Here is a 27875-nt window from a genome sequence, read left to right as displayed (position 1 = left end):
CAGAGTGGCTGGGGTAACCCAGTTACATGGGCAGCATATAAATAATAGAAGTTGTTGTTGTTGTTGCTGTTACCAGATGCCACAAGTGGGTTCCAGCTCCACTTTGGCATGGATTCTGTGTTTGAACAATCTGCTTCTTAATAAAGGCTGGGCATTTCTCAAACTGCCCATTCTTGATCACCTCACTATGTATTTAACTATGCTGGCTTGCTTGGTGGCTTGCCTGCCTACCTGCTCATACCCTTCTTGCTTCTCTACTTACTGGCTTAACTGCTTGACTATTCAACGATTGCTTAGCCTCTGGGCCACATTGGTCCTATATAGCACAAGCTACACCAGCAGTTTTAAATTGCATTTGTATCCTTGCACAATTGGAACTTGGGTAGGATAGATTCATTTCAGGAGCAGTTGCCCAACGAACAGATCATGTGCACCCCAAGGAGTAGACTAAATGTGATAGGGTAGCAGCAAGAGTGGGGGAGCGGTGAAACAGCTGCGATTTTCTCCTCATGCAGCAGCACACTCACTGTTTGTTCAGCTTACTAAAGAATAAATGTGGTTCAAAGTGGCACACAGACAACACGATTAGCAATCACATTTTAAAACTTAATACTGGGCATGTGTGTGTGTAGTTGTTATCAAGGTCACAGCAGGTAGAGAAAGGAGGTTTAAGCTTTTATTCCCCAGCAGGAGTCTCCAAGAAATTCTGCCTCCATCCCATGTAGCAATTAATTTTAGGAAAAAAGCTCACATAGGCACTGATGGGAGCTATCCCCCACTTAATGCTAAAGGCCCAAAGGGAGCAATTTCATGCAGCTGGGAGAAGGCTTGAATTGACCCATGTGTTGTGATCCAGACAGCAATCAGGACCCTCCTGCTTGATATATAATTTTAAACCACATAACATGTGATTGCTAATCACATCATTAATGTGTAGTTTGCCCACAATTAATGTTTAGTTGGTCTTTAACAGCAGAGGTGTTAGGGCTGCAGTCCTAAGCACAATTTCTAGGGCACAAGCCACATTTAAATCAGTAGGGGTTACTTCTGAATATAGATGCTCATGAATGATTCTCAAGTTTGCATGTGAAAAAGCTTTTTCTCAAAAGACCTTTGAGGTGGATTTTGAACTAGAAAAAAGATTGGTATTTGGGATTCTTTCTGTATACAATTACCATCTCAGTAAGCTATTCAGTCTGCAAAAAGAGAAGAAGTAATAACACTATTAAGCAAGTGTACGTAGATATTATGCTCTAGGATAAAAATGATTGGAAAACTTTTATTGCTCAAAAAAGAACAGAGAAAGGGACTTGCTTCTATTTCTCTTGGGGAAAGCTGAAATAAAGATACCCTTCTGCTGACAATAATTTCTTTCCATTCTGGCTTTGTGTTATAGAAGCTTGATAGTAATTAATGTCATCTGTAGAAAACAGAACAATGATTAATAACATGATTCATAGAACTGTCTAGGATAGTAAATGATTTAAATGTAACAATTTACAAAGTACACACTGTTCAGAACAAGCCGGTGCTATTTAAGGGTGAAAGGGTTAGTAAACCTATTTGGTCATGTTTGTGGTCTAACTCTTATACTGCCTTGAACAATTCTAGCACTTTTGTTTAAGTGCTGGAATGCTATTAAGGGGCAAAGGGAATGTTGCAAATAACTTTCATTATTATCCCAAAGAGCAAAATTTTATTGGCTGTATGAAGCCTCCAGATTTCGGAAGTTTCTCTCAGTTGCTGTTGCAAAAATTAAAGACAGTTGCCTTCATCTGAAGGACCACCTGTGCCAATATGAGGCTGCCCAGATATTGAGAATAATATATGGGCCATTACTCTCTTGGTGTGAGATGTGAGACAGACAGGTTCCAGTGACAAGGCTTTTCTGGTGGTGGTTGAGCATTTTTGAAGCTTCCCGTATCTCACATAATTCGTGTGGCTATTGTATTAGTCCTTGGCCTGCCTATTTGGTAACACAACTCTAATTAAGACATATCACTTGATCCCCAAGCCAAAAATCCCAAGTAACAGTGAGTTGAGTGAATGTAATTTACCCATGAAGTGAAATACAATCTCACCCACAAGTTTCATGTGGATTTGAAGCTGCTTCTATCTCTCTCTCTCCCTCTTGTGGCACCCACACATTCTACATCCAACCTTCAACCCACATTTCTCTCTCCTGCTATCCTCCATTAATTCAGATTCTCCCAGCTTGGAGGATAGTACAGTAAGGGAACAAAAAGCAATATATAAAAATCACACATTACCTGACTTGATGCACATTGCCTGGGTGAGGGGTTTTTTTTACATGTGAGGTGATGTTTCATTGGCTGCCATTTATTGCCATGCCCCCTACTTCTGTTTGCTCCTCGCCTGAGCACAACCTAGTCATTTTGCTTCCATCAGCCCCAAGGAAAGGATACAGCTTGCCAATTCCCCCCCATTGTTGCTGAAGACATGTTTGTGGGTTTGTAATTTCTATTTAACAGCTGTTTTGTGCCTTACTGCTCTTGTGCAAAGCAGCTGTTTAAAATAAAATGGGCTCTTTGGGAAGAATTGGCAGGTGTGGGATGTGATGGTTCCTTTCAGTTGCTGAAGCAATGCATATTTCCAAGTGTGCCTATTTCCAGTTGCTGCATGCTGAGGGCATGTTCACAGAACATCCACCAACTATTAAACTTCTGTTTTTATTTTTAATACAGAGATTTTGCACAAGACTCCTGTTGCACAAAACCTCTATATTAAAACAACAGCAACAGGAATCGGCAGCTAAAGATGAATTGGTAGTGAAAGGTTGTGGGAATGAAGGCACATTTGCCAATCACTTATTAGTATTTATTTTTTAATAATAATAATAATAATAATAATAATAATAATAATAATAATAATAATACAAGTTTTGTGCCACAGCAGTCTTGTGCCAAACCTCCATGACACACACACAGAAATCAAGAGCTGTAAACATTAATTGGGAAGGGAAGAGAGGTGGTGATGTAAAGGACAAAAGGGGAGGAAAGAATGATGGGGGACACACAGTATTGGCTGAGCTACCTGAAACTGACTAGAATCTTGTCCATTTCATACTTGAATTGGGGCTATGGAGAGAAAGGTTTTTTTGAAGCTTTCTCCAATATTTTTAAATTATTAAATATTATTAAATATTTACAAAATGCTTGCATCATGTGATCATCATGGCTTATATCCAAAAGGGAATGGCATATTTAGAAAACCACCATCCTGCTGAAAGTGGGAAGCACGCCAGGGAAGGAAGGAAGGAAGGAAGGAAGGAAGGAAGGAAGGAAGGAAGGAAGGAAGGAAGGAAGACTTTCTTGGCCAGCTTTCCAGTGCTGGATCCAAGAGAGGTCTTTTGAAGAAATCTGATTTCACTGTAAAATGAGATTGTAGAAATCAATGTTTTGTTTATATACCCCACCCCAAATTCACAACCCTTAATTTTGCCTCATTGCAAAATATGCTGGTTAAGTTTGTTTTTGTGCACTTTAGTTAAAAAATAATAATGTGTGTACATTGGCAAACAAGTACCTGTGCACATGACCACTTTGAAAAAATGGGAATGGAGGATGGATATGTAATAATTGAAAGGAGAAGACATGCTCAGACCACACACTTACAACCTGTCAAGGTCTACCTGCTAGTAAAACTCTTATCTGTCAACAGCCTTGCACCAATGCACATACATGGAAAAAATTGATCAGAGCTACCTTTTGTGAGAGATAAAACCTCCTTACAGACTCTGCCTTTTAATCATAGTGATGGAGTAGAATTTCAGAATTTTGCATGACTGGATTTTAGAAAGTTAATTGGCTGAGGTAGCTTCTGAGGTGAAGCCTTGGAGAGTACTTGAGAGGAAGCCTCAAAAATATGACAAACACCTTGATATTCATTTGTTTTGTTGTGCACACAGAGCTCAGTGATCAGATAAAATTAACTAGGAAAAATGTGGAATATTTGGCATTCATTTCACTGTGAATAGGGTGCGAAATGGACTGTTTCATCAGTCTAAGCAAAACCTTTGCAGGACCAATCTCACAACTGGTTCAGGCTGCAATCCCATGCATGTTGTTTTTGTTTAGTTGTTTAGTTGTGTCCAACTCTTCATGACCCCATGGACCAGAGCACGCCAGGCACTCCTGTCTTCCACTGCCTCCCACAGTTTGGTCAAACTCATATTAGTAGTTTCAAGAACACTGTCCAACCATCTCATCCTCTGTCGTCCCCTTCTCCCTGTGCCCTCAATCTTTCCCAACATCAGGGTCTTTTCCAGGGAGTCTTCTCTTCTCGTGAGGTGGCCAAAGTATTGGAGCCTCAGCTTCAGGATCTGTCCTTCCAGTGAGCAGTCAGGGCTGATTTCCTTAAGAATAGATAGGTTTGATCTTCTTGCAGTCCATGGAACTCTCAAGAGTCTCCTCCAGCACCATAATTCAAAAGCATCAATTCTTCGGCGATCAGCCTTATTTATGGTCCAGCTCTCACTTCCATACATCACTACTGGGAAAGCCATAGCTTTAACTATACTGCTGGCAAGGTGATGTCTCTGCTTTTTAAGATGCTGTCTAGGGTTGTCATTGCTTTTCTCCCAAGAACCAGGCGTCTTTTAATTTCGTGACTGCTGTCACCATCGGCAGTGATCATGGAGCCCAAAAAAGTAAAATCTCTCACTGCCTCCATTTCGTCTCCTTCTATTTGCCAGGAGGTGATGGGACCAGGGGCCATGATCTTCCTTTTTTTGATGTTGAGCTTCAGACCATATTTTGCACTCTCCTCTGTCACCCTCATTAAGAGGTTCTTTAATTCCTCTTTACTCTCTGCCATCAAGGTTGTGTCATCTGCATATCTGAGAGTGTTGATATTTCTTCCGGCAATCTTAATTCCGGCTTGGGATTCATCCAGCCCAGCCTTTCGCATGATGAATTCTGCATATAAGTTAAATAAGCAGGGAGACAATATACAGCCTTGTCGTACTCCTTTCCCAATTTTGAACCAATCAGTTATTCCATAACCAGTTCTAACTGTAGCTTCTTGTCCCACATAGAGATTTCTCAGGAGACAGATGAGGTGATCAGGCACTCCCATTTCTTTAAGAACTTACCATAGTTTGCTGTGGTCGACACAGTCAAATGCTTTTGTGTAGTCAATGAAGCAGAAGTAGATGCTTTCTGGAACTCTCTAGCTTTCTCCATAATCCCATGCATAGAAGAGGAAATTTCAGCAAGTATAGCTTATCATGATACATAATGTTGAATTGTATCTGCTGAAATAGACTGCCAGCTGGTGTAAAGAATCCTATCTTTTATCAACAGACATGGCATCATCAGTAAATCCCTGTGGTGAAAGGCTGGAGGTTCTGCTTTATTGCCTTTCACTGAATGATAAAAGGAAGTTGTGAGACAACAAGTGCAGACAGTGGGAAAGAGAGGCATCTTTCCTAAACATAGTATATTATAATCATTTTGCATAAATAGAGTGTTCCTTTTGTGTTTGGAAGCTAATACTTGTTAGGTCTTGCACTAGTTTTCCTGACAGAAGCTCCACAGTTTTTAACAGCTGCCTGATATTTAGAAATCCAATAACTTTTTCTAACGTGGAAATAGAGTGCCTGAAAAAACAATACCTGCTGAATTTTTTTGCCTGTCACATGGCTCTTTAAAGGCAATCCTTTGTAACTACAGTGACTAGTTCAGATGTATAACATTTATACAATGATGGTACCTAGCTTGAGAAAATAGTGATAGATGGTAAAGTTGTTCCCATTGCTAAGTATTGTTAAGAATTTGTCGTATTATACATGTTGGATTAATAGTGCTCTGATGTGGCAGAGCTTGTCTCTTCATCCCCAGCCACGCAGCAGGAGTTTGTTCTTGGCTTAGAGCTACTGCCAAGCTTCAAGCACAGCATGAATGGTCTGAATGCCTGGTTCCTCCTATGAAGAATATTCTGTTTCTTATGTATCTTTTCCCTTTTTTAATTCATGACATAGAATATTTCCAGTTTGAAAACTGTCACATCTGTGTTTCTCTGGTTTATATTTTAACTGGAATGAAACAGGATGTTGTGATTCAGATACAGATCTTGCTCCAACTTTAAGCTGTCAGTACTGAACCTATTGCACAGATGTTTCATATGTGAAGTCAAATTACAAAGAAACTCTGCTCATTCCTTTCCATCCTCTCTGCCGTCTTATCAACCACTATTTTGAATCATACATCGCAATAAGGGTAAGTGGTACATTTGCCTAATAACAATGTGAGATCACCAAAGGCTGCTTCACGTGGTCATTTTTCACCATTCAGTTTTCTCCGCGGGACCTTTCCCATGATGTGAAGCAGGAATAAAACAAACATACTTTGCTATAATAATTCCCACAATTTTAGCAGTGCTTTTGGGTGCCATTTAGGAGAATGCAAAGTTCTGTTAAAGCATGTTGATGTCCCCAGTCACAGATTCCTTCTCTGCATGATCATGTCAAGGGAAAAACTTCAAGGCGGAAAAAATTGCAGCAAAGCCATACTTGTTGAATTTCTGCCTGTTGCTTATATTTTTTTCTGTTATACATTAGCCTAAAGCACAAAGACTGTAATGATTTCAAATATGTTCTCTAGGTTTTCAATCCAAACTGCATTTTTGTCTTGGTTTCTTGCATCATGCCCTAATTAAAATGTCTTTAAGATTGTCCTCTTAGACAAAACCAAAAATTCTTTTCCTATATAGTGGGACAGCTAAATCAAGAGACTGCATTTCCCAACTGGCCCTTCTTCTGGTCTGTGAGCAGGAAAACAGGAGTCTATCCTCAGAAAACAAAAAAGGCTAGCAGTACCAGCAATAAGCATCTCTTCAAGGTTTAGAAAACATTTGATTTTATTAAGTCTATATAATTCATTCCAGAATTCAGGGTTGTTGTTGTTTTTAAAATGTATAAGCAGCATCTCCAAATGGAAGCAGTATTAGCAAATGGTATATGTGTTATCCTTTTTACATGCTGTTTTTGCATAATGTTGCAATGAATCATACGTGTTTACTCAAATGCCTATTGGTCTCTAGTATGCGTAATTATTGTTTAAAGCTTCAGCTTCCTATAATATTTTGGCTTTGTTTTAGCTAGAGCAGTATAAAGGCCTTTTTTTTATTAAAAAAAAGAAATAAAGAAAAAAGGTGCATGACAAATATACTTTAAGGGAATTGAATTTCTTATTACACTGTGATTTATTAATAACCACTCCTTTGACACTGAACAATCTCTTTAAATATCTCACAAAAGACATTTTTCTGACAAATTACTTTCCATTCAAAAATGAAAAATGCAAGAATTGCACTACTGTAGAAGAAAAAGGATATATCAGAGAAGCAATTTTAAGTTTCAGGTGCAAGTAGCTTGAAGGAAGTGACTTGCTAAAGAAAAAGAAGTTCTTCAGTTTAGCTTAAGTTGTGTGAGGTACAAGTTGTCCATCATATAACAGTATTTGCTAAACAATTCATTAAGCTGACATTTGCCTATCCTCTTTGGGGAATGAGTTAGCTGAAGCAGAATATGACATGAACAGCACTTGACATTTTGCTGTGGGTTTAAAGCAGTGCATTTTAAGCAGTTCAATTCTGTATTCATTAGTAGTCAATGGAATGGAGTCTAATCATTAGTTAAATAAACTATTAATGTACTAAGATAGCCAGAAATCATTTACTACACATTCTGAATGCTGTATAAAGTAGGCAATATATATTAAAGTCCATATTTTCCCATTGTACATAACTAGCTATGCCACAAGGTATCCCACAATGCTCCTGGTCAGACTGTATAAAAAGAACAGGGTTAAGAATACAACCACATCATACTGGAAATTTAACCATGTCAGGTCAAGTAACTGCAGCAGCATTGCAGTTATTTGCTAAGGGTCACCCCAATCACACATCACATCAATCTGCTGCTAAATGTTTAACTGTGAATTTAAAAAAGCACCATGTTTATGGACAAAGCTCAAAAGTCTCTGCTTCCACCCACCCCACCCCGCTACGTCTGATTTCACCATGATGGGAGAAATGGCCTAGCCTAGTCCTGTCATTTCATCCAAACCTGGACTCATCGGTTGTTTCTCTCCAAACATACCATCAAGTTTGATCTTGACTTATGGTTCATAGTTTGATTGGGGAAAACAAATCACGAATCTGTGTTTGGACAACATGACAGGGCAGCTTTTGTGGTTTTATTTCTCCTTGGTGTGGCATGGCCAGGAATGGGGAAGAAACAAAGCAAGCACTGTTGAGCAGCAGGTAGCAGCACACTGCTCATTCACATTAAACCATAGGTAAACTGTGGTCTAAACCACAGAGTCTAGGGCTTGCCGATCAGAAGGTCGGAGGTTCGAATCCCTGTGACGGAGTGAGCTCCTGTTGCTCGGTCCCTGCTCCTGCCAACCTAGCAGTTCGAAAGCACGTCAAAGTGCAAGTAGAGAAATAGGTACCACTCTGGCGGGAAGGTTAACAGCATTTCCGTGCGCTGCTATGGTTCGCCAGAAGTGGCTTAGTCATGCTGGCCACATGACCCGGAAGCTGTCTGCGGACAAATGCCAGCTCCCTTGGCAAGTAAAGCGAGATAAGCGCTGCAACCCCAGAGTCGTTCACGACTGGACTTAACAGTCAGGGGTCCCTTTACCCTTTACCTTTAAACATTAACTATGGTTTAATTTGATGTGCAAGGACGGTCTTTGTCTGTTGTGATCTCAGATGACACACCTTCCCACCCCTGGCCTAAGTGGTTTTGGTATGCAAGTAGAGAAACTGGCCAAATAATAATAATATATTTAGGGTTTTAGACAGAATCTGACCTCTCAGTAAATATGCACATTTTTTAAGCTCTTGCGAAGGCACCAGTGAAAACCCTCAGACAAGAATGTCATTTGTTTTGAAAAATAAGTGAACTTGAATGCTTTGAGCAGCATAGCCAAACAGCTGGAATTTTTTATATGTCAGAAACAACTTGGGAGTGACTGTACTCAGTGGACTTTCTGGCAGAATATCGTCTTTTAAATACCAAAACTGTGAGCAGGAGGGGGGGCAAAGAAATGTTTTGTTAAATCCTTCATGAAGCTACCATATGGTTATGTTGCTTTAAAAGGAGCATATGTATGATTTTAAAAATAGAAATATAGAATTTGAGTTTTCAGAAACTTTAAAGCAGGAATCATATAAGTTTATTTTTCTCTTCCATTGTGACAAGTGAAGAAACCAGACATTAAAGAATACAGATAGTCTTCATAATTGCATGTGGAATGTCATTTACTGCCTAACAGTTGAATAACCAGAAATGGAAGAAATAAGACACATTCATGTGAAACATTGCTTACTGTTCCCTAAGCCAAGCTACATGTAGCATGAGAGTGCTATGATTGGATTTCACATCTTTGGGAGAGGGAGGATTAAATGAGGATGTGGATAGAGGGCCAATAGGATCAATCAGAATGGGGCAGTGGTGCTGTAGAGTTAACCCTTTAGCCATGGACCTTGACTGTGGTTGAAATGTCCCAAACAAGCTAGTCTTGCTAGGGAAACAGGTTTAGTGCCTATCTTTCCCCCCAGGAGGATTAATATCAGCTTGTAGGCGAAGACTGCTGAGAAGAGATATTAAAGGCATCTTCCTATGGCATTACTGCATCCATCCAGTTTGAGCGTCCCTGATTTTTAAAGGGTTTTTTGGGAGGAGTGATCCACTCACAGATCTCATGTGTAGACTGGTTCTAAAATGCTGAACAATTACCGGAAGCAGTCTCATTTGCAGTTCAGATATATAGCTTGGTTATCTGTATGATATGGTGAAAGCTAAAATGGTTACCTGCAATCTGCCATAGATTAGTGTGACATTATTAGATGCTAGAATGCTTTCTAAGTCATTCTAAGTTATCAAACAACAGTGCCAATCCTTCCTTTTAACCCCTTTAGGATGCACCAGACTTCCTCAGATTTGCTCACTTCAGTTTACCCAGCAGAATTTTAGAATGATGAGGGGACGAAGGGAGACATAGAGAAAGAGAGAGTGAAAGACTATTTTGAAAACATAGTTGTTTCTGCACTTCTGATGAATGGATTGGTCTAGAACCATATTAATTTAACATGTCCATTTTACATTAATCAGTGATTTTTAAGAAATCTGTATGAAAATTTCACATTTTACCACAAAGTGCATATATTTGTAATACTATATGTAAAGATAAGATGATATTTACATTAATTTTATCTAATTATATGTATTTCTAAATGTCTTTATTGTAAAATGTACACATTTAACAAGTCTTGGCACTTTTTTTGAGCTGAGCATTGTATTGTAAAATTGTGATAAGTATGAAACCCGAAGGTTAATTACACATTAAGCTGCACATCAGCCTAGGTCAGTCTGCTTCAGAATTCACAGATATAAAATTCCTCAAGCATTCATGTTCTCTACCAAAATACCTGATGCTGGATGCTACAGCCCTAGTGGTTTTAGAAAGACTGAGAACTCTCATTTAACACACTCCTATTGTTTATTCTCCTTTGTAGATTCACACATCTTTGATCAATGGACGGCCAAGTGCAGATGACCCTTCTCCAGCTCTGCTAGAATTCACTTCAGCTCGCTATATTCGCCTGAGATTTCAGAGGATACGGACTCTGAATGCTGATTTAATGATGCTTGCACATAGAGATCCCAATGAAATTGACCCAATAGTTACAAGAAGGGTAAGTTCTGGCACAGATGCCAACGTTTCTGTTTGAAGTGTTATTTTTGCTACTAGTATTAATGAGAGCCAAACAAACTGTGCCATCTAGGAATTATCAGGAGCTTTACGCTCCCGTCCCAACAAGCATTATACTCCCCATATGTCATGGGGGCCAGCTGTTCAATGAGAAAGGGTCCAAAGTTCCACTGAGTATATGGAAGCCCATTTTGAAACTAAAGTAGTCCATTAGATCTCAACCAGTGTTTCAGTTTTCACCTGCATAGAACAACAGTGTGAATACAAGTGAATACCGTTCAGATTGAAAGAATGAGAGTGTGTTCCACCTGTTTTGTGCCTGCTTACAGGGAACGAAATCTTCATAATTATTTCAGATTCATTAACACAGAGTACAAGAGTATTAGGTTATATATGTGGCATTGTGGTCCACTGCCAGTGATGTAGGGTGGAATGTTTTCAACAATGCACTTAACTGCTATATATATGTTTTGGGGCAATATATAAACAAACAAACAAATTATTGTTTCATGAAATTAGCTAGGACCACAATGAACTGATGCAGTAATCTCCATTTGGGTGCAATTCGCCTTTTTAAGGTGACAATCCCTTGGAAACACTGTGTGTGCATCTGTTTGTGTGCTTAAGTCAATTCATGCATCAACCTACACATACAAAGATACAACTTTTAGGATGGGGTAGGCAGGGCTTTTTCTCAGTTCCGGCACCTCTCAGGTGGGCGCCATTGCCATTCTGAGAGAACAAGGGAGGCATTCATGTTAAGTTCCAGAACCTCTTTTTCTATAAAAATAGCAATTGGGGTAAGGAACCTTTTTCAGCATAACTACATTCCCTTATGGGCAATCTTCTTGGGAAAATATTCCAGTGGTGGGCGGGGCCAGAGACAAAGGTGGATGTAACTTTTACCTTTGCACAGTGATCTGCATTCCAGCTATGAAAACGTTTCTACACACACACACACGACTCCCCATCTGGGTAGGCAAGAGGCATTGTCACAGTTCAAGAACACATTCCTACTAGGTAAAGCATGGAAGGAGAGTGGGGAGCAAGGCCAGTGAGGGGTGTAGCTTGGGGAGAGAGTGCCAGACAGAGAGGCCCAAAGTATCCTGTTTCTACAGCAAGGTAAGGGATGTGGTGGGGCTGTGGTCTTAACCACTGAGCTTCTTGGGCTTGCCAATCGGAAGGTTGGCAGTTCAAATCCGTGTGATGGGCTGAGCTCTCGTTCCTCTGTCCCAGCTTCTGCCAACCTAGCAGTTCAAAAGTACACCAGTGCAAGTAGATAAATAGGTACTGCTGTGTCGGAAAGGTTAACAGTGTTTCCGTGTGCTCTGGCACTTGTTACAGTCTTCTGTGTGTCAGTAGCAGTTTAGTCATGCTGGCCACATGACCTGGAAAGCTGTCTGTGGACAAATGCCAGCTCCCCTGGGAGGTGAGCACCGCACCCCATAGTTTCCTTTTACTGGACTTAACTGTTCAGGGGTCCTTTACATTTACCTTTTTTACAGCAAGGTGAGTCTCAGCTGGGGTATAGGCAGGGATGTAGCTAGGTGGTGGGGGTGCACACAAGATTGGCTAAAAAATATGTCCATAAATATCTCTATAAATAAAAATATTGATTATAGCCTCATGAGAAAAGGTTTTAAATAATGGGTGAATTGAATGGGGGGGGGGGTTGGAGGAGGGGCGGAAAGAAGAGCTAATTTGTCCATTTTGGAACATGATAAAAAATAATACACAGTTTTCAGTTTATTCATACCCATTTCCCACTGAAAATTGAAATACAATCTATCCACATGTCTTTAAATATTTCAAAATTGTTAAAAATATTAAAAAGCAAATTTCCATTAGAAACTCACAGTTGTTTGAATACTACACTTAAAACATATTAATTGTGCTTCATTGGATTTGTTTTCAGTTTAATTACTTTTGTACATAATGCACTTTCTTTAAAGGATTTTTTAAACTAAAGTCTGTGATATAGTTAGAAATTTATTAATTTATTTTTATATTCATTTGCAGTATTACTATTCTGTGAAAGACATCTCCGTTGGAGGAATGTGCATTTGCTATGGCCACGCAAAGGCATGCCCACTGAATCTAGCTACAAATGTATGTATATTGCAAATCTCCTTGAACCTTAAAAAGGAAATCATTATAGCACCTCCTAGGGTTGCCATATATCTTCTTTTTCCAGGATATGTCCTCTTTTTTAAAATGAGAGTTGTCATAGTGATTCATAGTTAAAAGTAGAAATTGGTAAATGTGTCCTTTCTTCGGTTCTTCAAAATATGGCAACCCTATCCAACCCCTTCCAGTAGCACCTTAAAGACCAACTAAGTTAGTTCTTGGTATGAGCTTTCGTGTGCATGCACACTTCTTCAGATACAGTGTGCATGCACACGAAAGCTCATACCAAGAACTAACTTAGTTGGTCTTTAAGGTGCTACTGGAAGGAATTTTTTTTGTTTTGACTATGGCAGACCAACATGGCTACCTATCTGTAACTATCCAACCCCTGTCATCCTTAAATATATGGTTTTGATTGCTAATATTTAGAGAGGTTAGATACTGAAAGCTTTCTCCAGCTCAATTCTATGCATGCTTGCTTGGAAGGAATTCTTATTTCTGTTGGGTTCAGTATGTGTGCATATTATTGAAGCCTTGGTTTATCTATCATCTGTTTTGTAATTCATTGGTTAATTGAAATTATATAAAATTGTATATTTCAAAATCTCATTATTAGCAATGTGGCTGAAGATACTGCCATTTATGCCATTGCTCCTGATATTTTGATATTGGTTGAATAGGATAAGCATAACTCTTCATAGCAGCCACATTCCCCCAGAGTATACCAATATGTCATCATGTAACACTGTTAGTAGATAGATTCAAGTTTTCAACTCCCCTTGCAGCCATTGGCCATGAAACTTGCAAGGGCAAAGTGCCAGCAAAGGGGTTGTCATTTCACTTTTCTCTGGGCCTTTACCCCTCCCAAAGAGGTCAAGAATATTTGGGCCACCACTAATGAATGACATTAATTCCTTAACCGTGTGAAACAACTTGCATGTCAATACACAGAACCAACCAGTTGTTATGCTGTCCCCTTTTTGGTAGATTTTTTTTAAAAATAAAATAAAATCACATTCTTTTTAAAAAAAAAAACAACAACAAGCAAATAAATAAGACATAGCATAACTAGAATATTTACATAAAATAAACAGGACACAAAATCTATTTCTCAGACCAGAAGTGTAACGCTGTGCATGCATGCATTATTGTATAATATATAGCTTAATGCCAAGATAGTTCTAAGCAGTTTATAGAATATAAAGATCTTTCTTCATCATCATCATCATCATCATCATCATTATCTGCACAGCTATCTGCAGCTGACTCATTTCTAGCATGTCTGGAATTGATTGATTGATTGATTGATTGAATTTATATACCTCCCTATACCTGGAGGTCTCAGGGCGGTTCACATTATTAAATAAATTTATTAATTATTAATTAAAATGCACACTAAAACAACCCATAATTAAAATATGCAATAAAACCATCGCATTAAGACACAGCAATCAAAGCATGCCACATCCAAACATTCAATGAGCCTGGCAGAGGGAAAACTAGCCTTTAAAACAGAACTTGAGTTATACCACACTTTTTGCCAGCTTAATTTATGTTGGGTTGCCAGGTCTTGTGATTGAGCTGAGCAGATTTAGGATCCAGGCTAAGTTTCACTCTTCCCCTCTCCCCTCCCACAGTCTTGCCCCCATCACTCCTTGAGCATATCCCCTTTTCAGGTTATGCTGGTTTACGTTCCACTAGGCTTTGCTCAGAAGGTTGTGCCACAGCTGAGTGGGATGAGGGACTTAGGCCAGCATATCTCTGACTGAGGTAGATTTGGGGGGTTATATCAGCATAGACTAACTGAGCTGGAGATCCTGATCCTCAGTCACTCATACCGGCAAACCTAGGGTAAGGATTATTCCCTCAACCAGTTGCCAATGTTAACATCACAAAAACTCTGTAGGGAATGAGATGGACTTTCAGGTATTTAATTTTCTATATTATTAAGTTTATACCCTGATTTTCTTCCCAAAGGAGCCACCAGCAGCAAAATACTACATTTTAAAAATTCTTACATGAATTGCAATTTTTGCCAATATGACAGCATGCTTACAAAATATCTCTAGATGAACTCCTGTGGCCATCCTTTCGTTCATCCCATTATGTTTGTCATGCTGTGCCTTATAAAAGTAAATGCTATCCATTTAATAGATGCCTGTAAATAAATTATGGTTATTACTGTGATGATGTCTATGCATGTTGTCAAAACTGAGTGACAAATTGTGCAGGTTTGGAAAGTCACACGTTTCCTTGAAACGTATTTTGTTTTGCCTAGAGCTTCAAATTCTGTTAAATTAATTGCTTTAAAGAACAATAATCAAATACCTAACAATTAATTATGGCTTTTGCACTTCATTCCAATAACAAACATACATATTTTAAAAAGCTGATAAATGAACAAAGCATTTTATTGAATTTTCAGTTATGTCAGAATTTAAAAGTGATGGCCAATCATTGTTCTGAATGTAACTCTCACAGAATCTTAGAATTACAGAGTTGGAAGGGACCTCAGGGGTCATCTAGCCCAACCCCTAGATCCTTTTCACATGTGCTACTGGCAAGACAGCTGTTCCCCATCGTATATTTGTGCAGCTGGATCTGCCTAACAGTAGAACTTTACTTTTGTTCTTATTGAAATTCAGTTTGTTAGGTTTGGCCCTGTTCTCCTGTCTGCTAAGGTCATCTTGAATCCTGATTCTGTTTTCTGCGGCATTAGCTACCCCTCCCAGTTTGGTGTCATCTGCAAATGATCATCCACTCAATGCTTTCATCCAAGTCATTTGTAAAGATGTTGAACAACAACAGGCCCAGGACAGAACCCTGCATTACCCCACTTATCACTTTTTTCCAGGATGAAGAGGAACCATTAATGAGTGGTCTTTGGGATCAGTTAATCAACCAGTTACAAATCCACCTAACAATTACTTTGTCCAGTCCACATTTCACCAGCTTCTCAGCAAGAATATCAGGAGGGTCTTTATCAAAAGCCTTACTGAAATCAAGATACACTATGTCCACAGCATTCCCCTCATCCACCAATCTTGCCACTCTATTTATATATATATATAAAAAAATGATTCATCTGTCAGGACTTGTTTTTAAGAAACCCATTCTGGGTCTTAGTAATCACAACATCCTTTTTCTAACTATTCACAGACCAACTGCTTAATTATCTGTTCCAAGACCTTTCCTGGTATTGATGTTGCTAATTACCTGGGTCTTCTTTTTTGCCTTCTTGAAGATGGGGACATTTGCCCACCTCCAGTCTGCAGGGACCTCGCCTGTTCTCCAACTCTGGACATACTATAAATGCCTAATTTAAGATTCTATATACAGTATAGGTTTCCAAACACAGTGCATGATTCAAATTTAAGGATATTTTTTGCTGTTTTCTACTATTAAACTAGAGCAGCTCATAGGTTGTATTAATATGTAAATTTAAATTAGGGTGTCAATTGTAAAAATTTATATATAAAAATACAACACTTAATATTTCACAGTGCTATTGAAATCCAATACTGTTATTTCCCCATATGCATAAAAGCCCATGTCACATTTCACTTCTCAAGTCCCATCTAGGGATGCTTGAGGTATTATGTTTCTGTGAATTCCAATGCAAAGTGACCTGATCTACACCTCCCACACTAATGTACAATTTGGAACATAATTATCCTTCTGATTTTGCACTTCTTTCAATTTTGTGATATGCTTTTAGCTAAAAAAAAGAAAAGTGTCAAAATGCAGAAAAAATGCAGTGAAACATTTTGAAATGCACATGTTGTGATAAAATACATTGAGAAATGTGTACATTGAGACAGAATGGACTATATTCATCCAATCAATTATGCTAGCAGAAGCTAATGCAAAGACTCCCACCTGCACAATGGGAATTTGTCCACTGTTATTCCCCCGCACGTGCCCTGCACAATCCCAAAATCTGCACCATAGGGTTGGGGGAACCCAACAGAAAACATGCCTCCAGGCTACACTGATTATAAGCCAATATGTTTAGAATTTTGATAAAACTCTGTTTAATTAAGTATTTAAATACTATTTAAATATTTGTTTAGCAGATTAATGTGGAAAAGAAACAGAACAGACTAATGCAAGAGCACATGCAAAACTGACATAGACTCACTTGCCCATCCCATGTCCATTCAGACATGATACAATCAAAATTATGCCGTCCTCTAGTTTAAATAAGGCATATGGGTATAGATGTGATGCCAAAATAATGAAAACAGTTAGAGAATAATAAAACTGTCCCATATGGAAGGCAGCATAAAAGACAGCAGATCAGATAAAAAGCAATAATAGAGATAGCTGAACTATTAAGTACTATTAAAGTTTGCTTCCATCATGCTTAATGGGTCTTACTCACAGGTTGGTACAAAACAAATCCTGGTTCACTAAAAAGGTCTTCATATATCACCAAGTTAAACTTGTTTGACACATTTCAGCTGAACGGCTATCTTCAGTTTGGAGTCTTTCTATTGGCTGAATCTATCTTTAAAGTGAAGCCAAAGACCGCATTAAAGAGACCAGGCATTCATTAGCTATTTTGATCAAGGGCATATCTCTTACTTTAAAATTTTCTGTTTAAAACTTAAGGGAGCAAAATATTTAACAAAATTCTTACAATAAAATGACCTGAAATAATTCTGCTCACTAGACAACATCAGAAGCAGCTCCCCAGAGCTGCTGTGTTAGCTTCCTAAAATGCATATCTCTGCTACTTACTGGGCGAGAAAGGGAATTAGTCAAGGTGGTTGGGAGTTCAGTGCAGTGCAAGCACACTAGCAGAATCAATCTGGTGGTCCTGCCAGTGCATTTGTACCATGCTGACCTCCCTGCCACCTTGTTCCTCTCCTGCCCAGTAATCAACAGTGATTCACCTGCCAGCAAGTTAGCAGGTCATCCTGGCTACTGTTGGTTCTTGGCAAATCAAAGTTGACAGGACATCTAAACCAGGCCTTTTCCCTTCCTCTCTGCATTTAGCTACTCAGCACATCTGCAAATCACGTCTCCCTAGAGTACCAAGAGACATTGACTGAAATTTTCCAATTGTCTAAGATATTTCTTTTGAGCTGCTCTAATGTTTTCCCTTTCTACTCCCTTTTTAAACAACTCAATTAGAGATCTTCCTGTCAATGTGAACACAACACATGTGGAGAAAGTTGTGATCGGTGTTGCCCTGGATTTAACCAGAAGCCTTGGCGAGCTGGGACTTTCCTTGTAAAGCATGAGTGTGAAGGTAATGGAAAGACTCCAATTAGATGTTGTTTTTGACATTGGTAAAAAAACCCAGACAAGCCAGCTCCAGTCTGCCACAGCAGTCAGGCCTGGATAGGGCCTGATGCCAGCTGGAGCTGGTTAAGAGAGCAGTTTAGGACACAGTTTGGGACGCAATGGATCCCAGGCCAGCTCAGCTTCAACCTATGTGTGAGCTGTCTGCTGCTGGGGAAATGCATGGCCACCTCTGCTTCATACGATAAAAGCCTGCCAGAATAAAAGGTCTTCAACAACTGGTGAAAAACAATGAGGCAGAGAGCTGTTTTATGTGTGCCAATAATGTCAATGGGAAAAATGTAATCATAACTTTGCATTTAAAACAATGATACCTACTAGTAGTTAACCCTGGTGAAAATGTTGTCTTTCAAGTATGCTGTATGTAAATAATTTTGAACTGGAAAGTAGCTATCAAAGGGTCCAACCATTTGTAATGATTTAATACTGGAGGAAAAAAAGGCATTGCAAAAATAATAGCCTTCCTCTATCCAATGCTTTCATGATCAACCCATATACTTGGAAAAAGTGATATGTCTGTACTGATTTTAAAATGATACTTTGACATGCCTAAAGTACAAAGACTGGAAAAAGCATTGAGGATTGTCCCTCTACTAACAAAATGATTTGAAAAGGAAATATCCAGAAGAATGCTTTGACATCATTTGTGAGTGGTCCCTTATTAATTTAAAGACCAGAAAAAGCTGTTTGTGGATGAGATATTTATGCTATTTGTTTCAATACACAGAGCGCAAGTGTCAAAATGATGAAAGAATATTGTTAAATCTCTGGTAAAATGTTGTTTCTATATGTCTGCACCAATGCGACGTTTGCTAATACACTTTTCCCTTTTTTTCAGCTTGCAATTGTCATGGGAAAGCTGAAGAATGTTACTATGATCAGTCTGTGGCAGAGAAAAAGCAGAGTCTGAATATCCGTGGGGATTACATTGGGGGTGGAGTGTGCATTAATTGCACACAAAACACAGCAGGCATCAACTGTGAAACCTGCATTGATGGGTACTTCAGGCCAAAGGGGGTAAAGTATGACCCACTCTTATCTTCTGTAGCCCTAGACATAATTTTCACCGTAAGGTGCTAGGTTATTAAGTGGCAAAGACGCTGTTTTGATTGCCATTTTTGGAAGGTTAAATTCTAATTCTGACAGCCTACCAGCGGCCTTTCACAGTGGGAAATCGGTAAAGGAGAAATTCACAAAGATATGAAAGTAAACTGTGTTGATATGAAAGACTGCACTGGAGGGTCAAGGCTTCCAGCTAGTATTTCTGCTTGAATTGAAGCAGGATGCAATCCAATAAACATCGCTTTCCTATCAGGAGGGGCATGTTGTTTACCAGAGAAGAGTAATATTAGTGCAATTGCCAGTGAGAGGAATATGACAAGCTTTTGAATTAACGGTTTATGTTTCATAATTTTTGTTTTGTCTGTAACCTTGTTGCCCTTGCTTTCCTTACACAGGTGCTCCCAGCTAGTCGCAATCCATGTCGGCAATGCCATTGCAATACTCTTGGCTCTCTAGATGGTACATGTGTCAAGGATGAAAAACATGCTTTCGGAGGTGAGAAAATTTTTTTGGACTGGGTCGCCATGTTAAACATTACATGCCACATTGTTAAATCGAACATTAAGTAGTAACCTCTTTTCGCTTTCCCAATGCTTTCAGAAATACCATCTCACAGGAGACCTTTTCAAATCTGCTTGCCTACTTTCTTGTAGAGTTCTTCCTTGGAGACCTAATCATTCTACCCCCCTGCCATTCTGTCTTACATTCTCTATCTTGTGACATGCACATTTGGGGAAACAGGAATCTCTTCCCTATGGACTCCAGGTTTTTCTTCTCTCTCTCTTGTTGTATATGGAAAGGCGTTGCTCAAGAATTTGTACAAAAATACACACTGATATGTACCCCATCATTTCCCATATGCATGCCAAAGTTGGCCCATGGGGGTGAGGGGGGAATAAAGATCTGGTGCTCTGAGTGCAGCAGGACATTATGACATTTCCTTGCTCTCTGTAGGAATTGTACTGCAGAGGGAAAGCATGGCATTTTTATATTAGGAAGGTCCTCTTTTCAGGGCGGACTCTGAAGATTCTTCCCGTGCAAGTAGTTCTCACATTAGGCTTGTGTTTTTCATGATAATAGCTTATGGGTGTAGTTCCATGAATGAAAAGGTGTGCATTAGAAACAAACTTTCACTGCAGGCAGGTCCCAGACTACCATGCCTAGCCATTCAGGCAAGCAAAGATTGTTAGAAATGTAGCATGTATCTCTTCTTCCATTCCTGGAAGCCAGTTCCTTTTGTTTTTCTTAATGAAACTCATTCTAAGGCAAGATTAGAACCTCTGCCTTAGACTCCTCCATTAGCACATCTAATTTGCATTAAAATCCTATTACATGGCTCCTCAGAAGTAAACCCCATTGAGTTCAAGGGGACTTCCTCCTAGGTAAGTGAGTATAGGATTGCAGCCTACAGCACATTCACTTCGGGCTGAACTTCTAAAAAATAAAATAAAAAAAATTATACCTATCCAGATGAAGAAAACTGTATTGAGCCCAATAATGAGTCGCTCTTAGAATCTGCTGCTGTGAAGTCAGAAAAAATGCTTGGTGTCCATACACTGTAAAGCCCCCCCCCCAAAAAACACAGTTCTTTAATCTATGTAAGCTGGGGAAAGATGGTGCTTGTTTGAAGGAAAGGGTGAAAAGCATATTTATTTTCCCCAATGGATTTTCTCTATATATTTGCAAATCAGTATGAATGCACATTAGGTATACTGAAATTGACTTCGTTGGTGCTGGCTGTTTTCTGTATGGAAAGAAATGTTTATTTGGAGTAAAATGCAAACCTGCTTCTAAGGTATCTGTCAACCCAAGCAAGAATAAAAATGCACTAATCCTAGGAGTGTAATGGGAAAGGATGATAATGAGTGATTCTCTCCAAACTTAAAGCTTACACATCTTGTCTTTCTGGCACACTGAAGCAAAGGATTATTGGATACAGCTATAATGTAAACAATTTATTCTCCGGTTACATTATAGCAGTATTTCTGTGCTGGTACAATTACCTGCTGCACTAGCATTGTTAAAAGAAAGCCGAGCACTATAATATTTACCAGAACTTGGTGCCTACCAACTGACCAGGAGCTGGGCTTGTAGATGAATCTGTTAGATTTATCTCCCTAAGTTTTTCAGATACCTTTTTTGAATGTTCATCAATCCTAAAGTATTCAGGTTGGCTAACTGTGTTCCAGCTCCTTTTGTTACAATCCACATTTTAAAAATTTCAGTGGACTTAAAAACACTTCTCAACAAAACCACTTGACATTTTAAAAGTTCTTCTTTTTGGATTGACAATTATTAATAATCAAATTTTGGAAGTTTGATTCCTTTAAAAATGGTTTGTAGGCTTAGCTATGTCTACTTCATTTCCTCACTGTGGGAGGAAATAGGTAATCAAAGTTATTTTTCAACCTCCAATAACTCCAAATGTAAAGAGGTTTGAGCTTGTTGCTCTAGTCCAGAACAAATGGCTCTTACAAGCCACTCTTGAGTTCCTATACCAATAATTTAGAAACTTTCACTACTTTGTAACTAAGTCAAGTTTTACTGCCTGTGCAACCTTTTCTGAATGCTGTGTGGAAAAGCACATGATTCTGATTTTTGGAAAGTTAGTAAGTAAACCATTTTAAACTCACCAAGCCTGTGGTCTTTTTTGTGCCAGGGGAAGAGGGAAACTTTGGAAGAGCAAGTATTAAAGGTCCAACGGCCTATATTTCCATGCTTTACTTTGCTGCACACTTTGTGGTTTTAAATCTCTGCTGGAGTTTTCTCACCTAAGAGTACTTGTTCCAAACCTGGATCTTGGCATGCAGTGAATTCTGTTTTCTATATATTTTCCATTTGCACCAACAAGAAGAGCCTCCTGGATCAGGCCAGTGGCCCATCTAGCATCCTGTTTTTTCAAAGAAACCCTGAAGCAGGGTCTGAGCAAAAGAGCACTGTCCTCTCCTGTGGTCTCCAGCAACTGCGATTGGGAAATATTACTGCCTCCAGTTGTGGAGGCAGAGCATAGTCATCATGGCTAGTAGCCATTGATAGCAGTCTCCTCCATGAATTTGTCCAATCATATTGTAAAACCATCTATGTTGATGGCGATCACAGCCTCCTGGGCTGTAAGTTCTCACAAGATCTGAATCCTCGCGGACAGTGGCCTTACTGTGCCTTTATTAGTCTGAGTTGTTTTAATTAAATACATGAGTGTTACTTAACCTCTCCTGGCCTGTCTGCTTAACTCACTGAGTTTATGTTAATAAGCATCTAGCTGAGCTTGGTGTTTGCTTGCTTTTGCTACAGACCAGCTTCCTGGCTTCTGTCACTGTAAACGTGGCTTTGGAGGAGAAAGGTGTGATCGGTGTGCATTGGGTTACAAGGGATTTCCTTACTGTCAGCCCTGCAACTGCTCTCTGGATGGCAGCTTAAATGATGACCCTTGTGAAGGACCCTGCAGGTGCAAGGTATGGATTACAACCTCTCTTTCTTTCAGCAAGTATAAACTTTTCATCTGTGCTAACAAAGATAAGAAGCTTTGCCTTCATCCATTATTTTTTTCTTCTGTAAGTCCCTCTGGCAGTGCCTGAGTGTCAAACAAGTGTGACCCCCAACCTTGAAGTATTTCTGATGTGAATGTGATCTCTTAATCTTGAATAGTGAATGGGAATTGGAGCCGCAAAGTACCTTTGCTAAAACAGTCTCACACATGCACACACAGACATAGAGCTATATAGATAGTAAATTGCTATTTAAAATTAGGTTTCTTTATGGTGCGGGGGGGTCTGTGTTGACAACAACAACTTAGAGACCCTTAGGTATTTCTTTTTAAATGAAGCACACAAATAACCTTTGCAGATTTGGTTTAATTTGGCAGCAGTACTTAATCTCCCTTTCCTGCTTCAGAATGAGGGCAATAGGATGGACCTCGTCACACAGCCAAATCTGATTGGCTACATTGTGCTGTGAAAGTGTCGTGTTTGTTACATGATCTCTGATTGGATAGGATCAAAGACAGAGAAAATAACAGTGCCGAGGCAGCATGGCATGGTGGAAACAATGATTCTGAGCATGCAAGATAAATCTAAAAGTATACAAGTTAGGGTTGCTTTTGCTGACACTTTAAACTACCTTGCCTGTCCCCCTCCCCATGATGGCAACATTCACATCAAAAGCCCGACTTTGGAATGAATGGGTGTTAAGACTGGTTGGTGGAAATATTATGGCGTAAGCAGGGTTCGACTTCAAACACCGATGGTCCTGTTTCACATTGGTGTTTTGTTTTGGTGTTTTGTTTTTGTTTTTTAATGTGTAAGCAAATTCTTGAAGTTTTCTTTTCTTAAACAAGCCCCAACTGAGACTGAACTAATTCGTTGGGGAAATATTGGGTTCAATACTCAATACCCTGTGATCTTCAACCAATTAGATCAAAATTACTACAGTGTTAGCTTAACAGCCCTGAAATCTGCTCTGGGTGTTAACACTTTTATCACTTTGCACATGCATGACTCTATCAGAAATAAAAAGGCTTCCTGTCCAATTTTTAATTTCCAAGTAAGAAGATGTAGAGATTCCAGGATTGGGTAAATTATATATTATATTCTTAAAGTGAAAGGTGTGTACCCAACCCACAACATCTACAGTGCATTAGACCTAACAAGCCAAAGGCTGAGAGAGATAAGTGTGAGGATTAATAATAATTTGTAGTAAAATATTGATACATGAACCAGAAATTATTCTGAGTGAAATCATACATATGTTCTCATTCACAGACATAAATGTACATTATGGTAACATGTGCAGGTACTACCAGCCCACATATCCTTTCTCAGATGTTGAAAAGTATGTGGCATTATGTCTTCCTATGAATGTTTCCCTGCCCCCTACTCTGCTTGTTTGTTTGCAGCTTAAGTTAATGTATATGCTGATGCCACACCACAATTTTCCCCAGAGGAAGATACAGAAGTAAGTGGGTTGGTGGAACCTACATGTCTTCCTATGTAGCTTGATCCTCAGCATTCTCAGGAGTGTGACATCTTAAGATTCACAAGTTATTTTAGGTTAGCAAGCTATTATCTTGGGACTGTAGCTTTCACTAGAGATGTAGGAACATGCCTCAATCTGTTCCAACATTGAGTCACACTTTCTTCCAGTATTTTTTGTTCCACTACAATTGGTTTATTTTGCACAAGTCTTCCTTCCATTTCATTGTCTGCTGATGCAGAACTGTACAACCTTCCCTCTAGCTTCAGTAGTATTTTCAGTCTCTGAGACTTCCAGATCACAAGAGAAGATGTTGTGAAGTATTCCAGCTATGTATGTGTCTCTGTCTGCCACAGTGGTGCCTTCATGCTCCCACTGCCCATTACCTTTAACTCCAGAGGCGACAGTCATGGGTCCATGAAGATTTACAGATCTGCTGCTACCAAAGCCAGATGTTTTGAACAACCACTGCACAAGGTCAACCTCAAAGTCTGTGACGTGTTTACTGTCAAAGGAGGGGAAAGAGAACTTGCAGACACAATGTAAACTGAAAGCAAAATGCTTGTGGAAAATATAGAACACAACCTGTTTCTTCCCCAGTGTGCAAGTATAAAGGAAGTTAAATGTAAATTATTTTCCAGCCTTATCCACAACCTGCTTAAGAACCAACTGTATTGAACACAGGGATGCGGGTGGCGCTGTGGGTTAAAACACAGAGCCTAGGGCTTGCTGATCAGAAGGTTGGCGGTTCGAATCGCCACAACGGGGTGAACTCCCGTTGCTCGGTCCCTGTTCCTGCCAACCTAGCAGTTCGAAAGCACGTCAAAGTGCAAGTAGATAAATAGGTACCGCTCCAGCGGGAAGGTAAACAGCATTTCCGTGCACTGCTCTGGTTCGCCAGAAGCGGCTTAGTCATGCTGGCCACATGACCCGGAAGCTGTATGCGGGCTCCCTCGGCCAATAAAGCGAGATGAGTGCCGCAACCCCAGAGTCGGTCACAACTGGACCTAATGGTCAGGGGTCCCTTTATCTTTACCTTTACCTCTGATAGAATGTGAACTAGGCTGACAAGCTGTTAGGAGAGATATCATGCATGTCTGAATGTTCCTTAGTTAACCCTCAAAATCAGGAAATGATTACATTACATGGGAAGAAGCATGTAATCCTATTCCACTATTATGGTCAACGCTGTCAAGCGGACCGATAAGTGGGGCAGTCATGGTCAGAGAGCAAAGTAGGTGGTTGTGGTCCCTTATACCCTATTATGCATTGCATTTCAAAGCTCTTGTGAAATTCCTCTTACTGCCTTTTGAAAATAGGACAGAGCTGGAAAACAAAGTGGTCACATGTACAAAAAATGCTCCTTGGAAAATGTGTGCACTAGCCACTTCCTTTGTGCAACCTCCTTTGTTCCTTAGCTTCAAAGTGTGATGAAATTCAAGCAGTAACATGTAAAGGTGCAGAAGGAGGAGGCACTTAATGTGCTACATTAAATGAGCCACTGTTCCTCTTGTATTCATCTATAGAGAACGAATTGAGTTGGTGTAACCCCTGCCCACCTTCGCCCTCTACCTAATAAACTGGGAGAAACAATCTTACATTTTCAGCAGGGCAGGGTAGCTGTTTTCCACTCGGTACTCTTAATTATTTATTAATTGCCTACCCACAACAAACAATTGAGATTAACTGGGCCCTCTGCTTTTGGTTTATCTTCCCCCACTTCTTTTTCTTTTTGCAAATCAAATCGATGTTAGCTTTGCTGCTTCTTTCACTAGCCTGACTCCAGGATAGTATCATAACCAGAACAGATCCAGTTCACATGAGCAAAACTCACTTTTAGGCCATATCCTCAGAGTGACTTTCACCCAAAGGTATTAAGGTTCACATCCTGTTGCTTTGCTTCCTGAATGAAACTCTGGAAATAAATCTCTGTCCTGGAAGTCTACAGAAAGTTGGTGATGTTTGCTGGCACTTCCGTCAAGGGATATATGAAAAGGATTTTCTGGATATAGGATTAGTAGGCTCATAGTAATAAAATCTGCATTTAACATCTGCCCTCATATTTTCTCTTTTTGATCTTAAAGACTTTCATTTTCTTTTCTTCTTTCTCTTTTTTTTTTTAAATATTTTTATTGAATTTTCACATTTTTGTAGACAAACACACACACAAACACAAAACACAAAACAAAACATATATAATTTTCATTACCCTCTTTCCTTGACTTCCCCACATCTCTCCTTCCCACATTCCAATTTCAAAAGTTAATTCAGCAAGTTATTTCCTCTTCTCTCTATTATATTGTTATCCTCTGTTCTTAATATTTAACATCTCTTGTTAGGCTCAAGTTTACTTATCCAATTTTTACACATTAGCTCCTTTCTCTAAGGTCAACCTACCCTCTCTCCCACGAAATCCTCCCTTTTTATTAAACAAATCATATCAAAATTAAAAAGAACAAAAATCGTAAATTTTTACTATTCTACTCTCCCCCTCCCTCCCTGGCCCGGTTTCTGTCCCTTCCCAAATCACTATTCTAAAAGAACAATTTCAGCCCGGATTTCTCACATCCGAGGCTCTCAAGCCCCAGTTAGTCTTTCTCCGTCTGTTTTGTTGCTTATTGGCCTTCAGTTCTCGAAGGAGTTGTGTCCCAAGTTCCCTCTTCTTTCCTTCCACCAAAGTCAGTAGCAGTTGCTGCCAAGGATCTGCCAGTCTCCCATGCTCAAACTTAAAGAAAAGGTCCCAATCATGCTTGTTCTTTCCTTCCACCGAATCAGTCAATAGCAATTGCTGCCAAGGGTCTGCCAGTCTCCCATATTCAAACTTGAGGAAGAAGTCCCAATCATGTTTGTTTATTTTTTTATATTCCGGTATTCCAGATATTCCAGGGGCTTCTTCCTTTGTCCTTCTCTCCTTTTGCAGATTTACGGTCCACTGGTCCTCTTCTTCAATTCCTTTGTTTCCTAAAGCTGCAGGCTTTTGGTTGGTGCTTTCCATCTGAACATCCTCTCCTTCTTCTTCTTCTTCTTCTTCTTTTCCCCCCATTTCCAAAGCTGTCTCTTCTTTTCCGGCTGCCAGGTTTTTTTCCAACTTTGTATCGTCAGCAGAGTTGCTCAATTTCAGATTCAAGGTCACAAGTTGTTTACTCATATCTGCAGTCTGCTCTTGTAAAGTTCCCACGAGAAAAAACATCCTTTCTATCTCTGCCCATAATTTTCCTTCTGCAGCCATTGCAGTATCCTTTGTTCCCTCCAGGGGGATTGCCAGTCCAATAGTTCTTTTCCAGCAATTCGTTACTTTGTTGTTCAAAAATACTTTGTTTCCAATCAGTTCAGATACAATATGTCACCTTTAATCCAAAAAGAAATTTCTAAATATCACAGTTCCAGCCTCTAATCGCCCGTTTGACAGCTCTTTTGACAGCTGTCAAACTTTCTTTCTCTTTTTCCTCAGGCTCACACGCAGGACACTCCCGGGTCCAGAATGGGGGGGGGGGATTACACAAAAGCTTCTAATATTCCTCTCTCCTCTCCAGCACAATAACTTTTAATCCAATTCGTGCAAGTTGTCTTTCTAAACACAAAAGTCTTTCCACCTTAGTGCTCCTCTCCTTGCTTGAATCTTTTTGTGGGGGGGGGGAGTGTGGACTTCCTTTTAGCACATCC

At 39.5% G+C, this 27875-nt stretch overlaps 1 protein-coding gene across 7 annotated transcripts in view; it reads left to right on the top strand.

Annotated features, from left to right (window-relative positions):
- Nucleotides 1–27875, top strand: part of LAMA2 (laminin subunit alpha 2) — a 360258-nt gene that overhangs the window by 117241 nt on the left and 215142 nt on the right. For all 7 annotated transcript variants that reach the window (XM_081907021.1, XM_081907020.1, XM_081907017.1 and 4 more), the window contains exons 5-10: nucleotides 10549–10728; nucleotides 12765–12854; nucleotides 18012–18129; nucleotides 19021–19199; nucleotides 19640–19739; nucleotides 22536–22696. In XM_081907021.1, the coding sequence (XP_081763147.1) occupies nucleotides 10549–10728; nucleotides 12765–12854; nucleotides 18012–18129; nucleotides 19021–19199; nucleotides 19640–19739; nucleotides 22536–22696 (828 nt within the window). The remainder of the gene's footprint in view (nucleotides 1–10548; nucleotides 10729–12764; nucleotides 12855–18011; nucleotides 18130–19020; nucleotides 19200–19639; nucleotides 19740–22535; nucleotides 22697–27875) is intronic.

Source organism: Podarcis melisellensis, assembly GCF_964234715.1.
Source record: "Podarcis melisellensis genome assembly, chromosome: 3".
Classification (NCBI taxonomy): domain Eukaryota; kingdom Metazoa; phylum Chordata; class Lepidosauria; order Squamata; family Lacertidae; genus Podarcis; species Podarcis melisellensis.
Note: the sequence above shows the minus strand (reverse complement) of the source record. Positions and strands in the feature narration are given on the sequence as shown.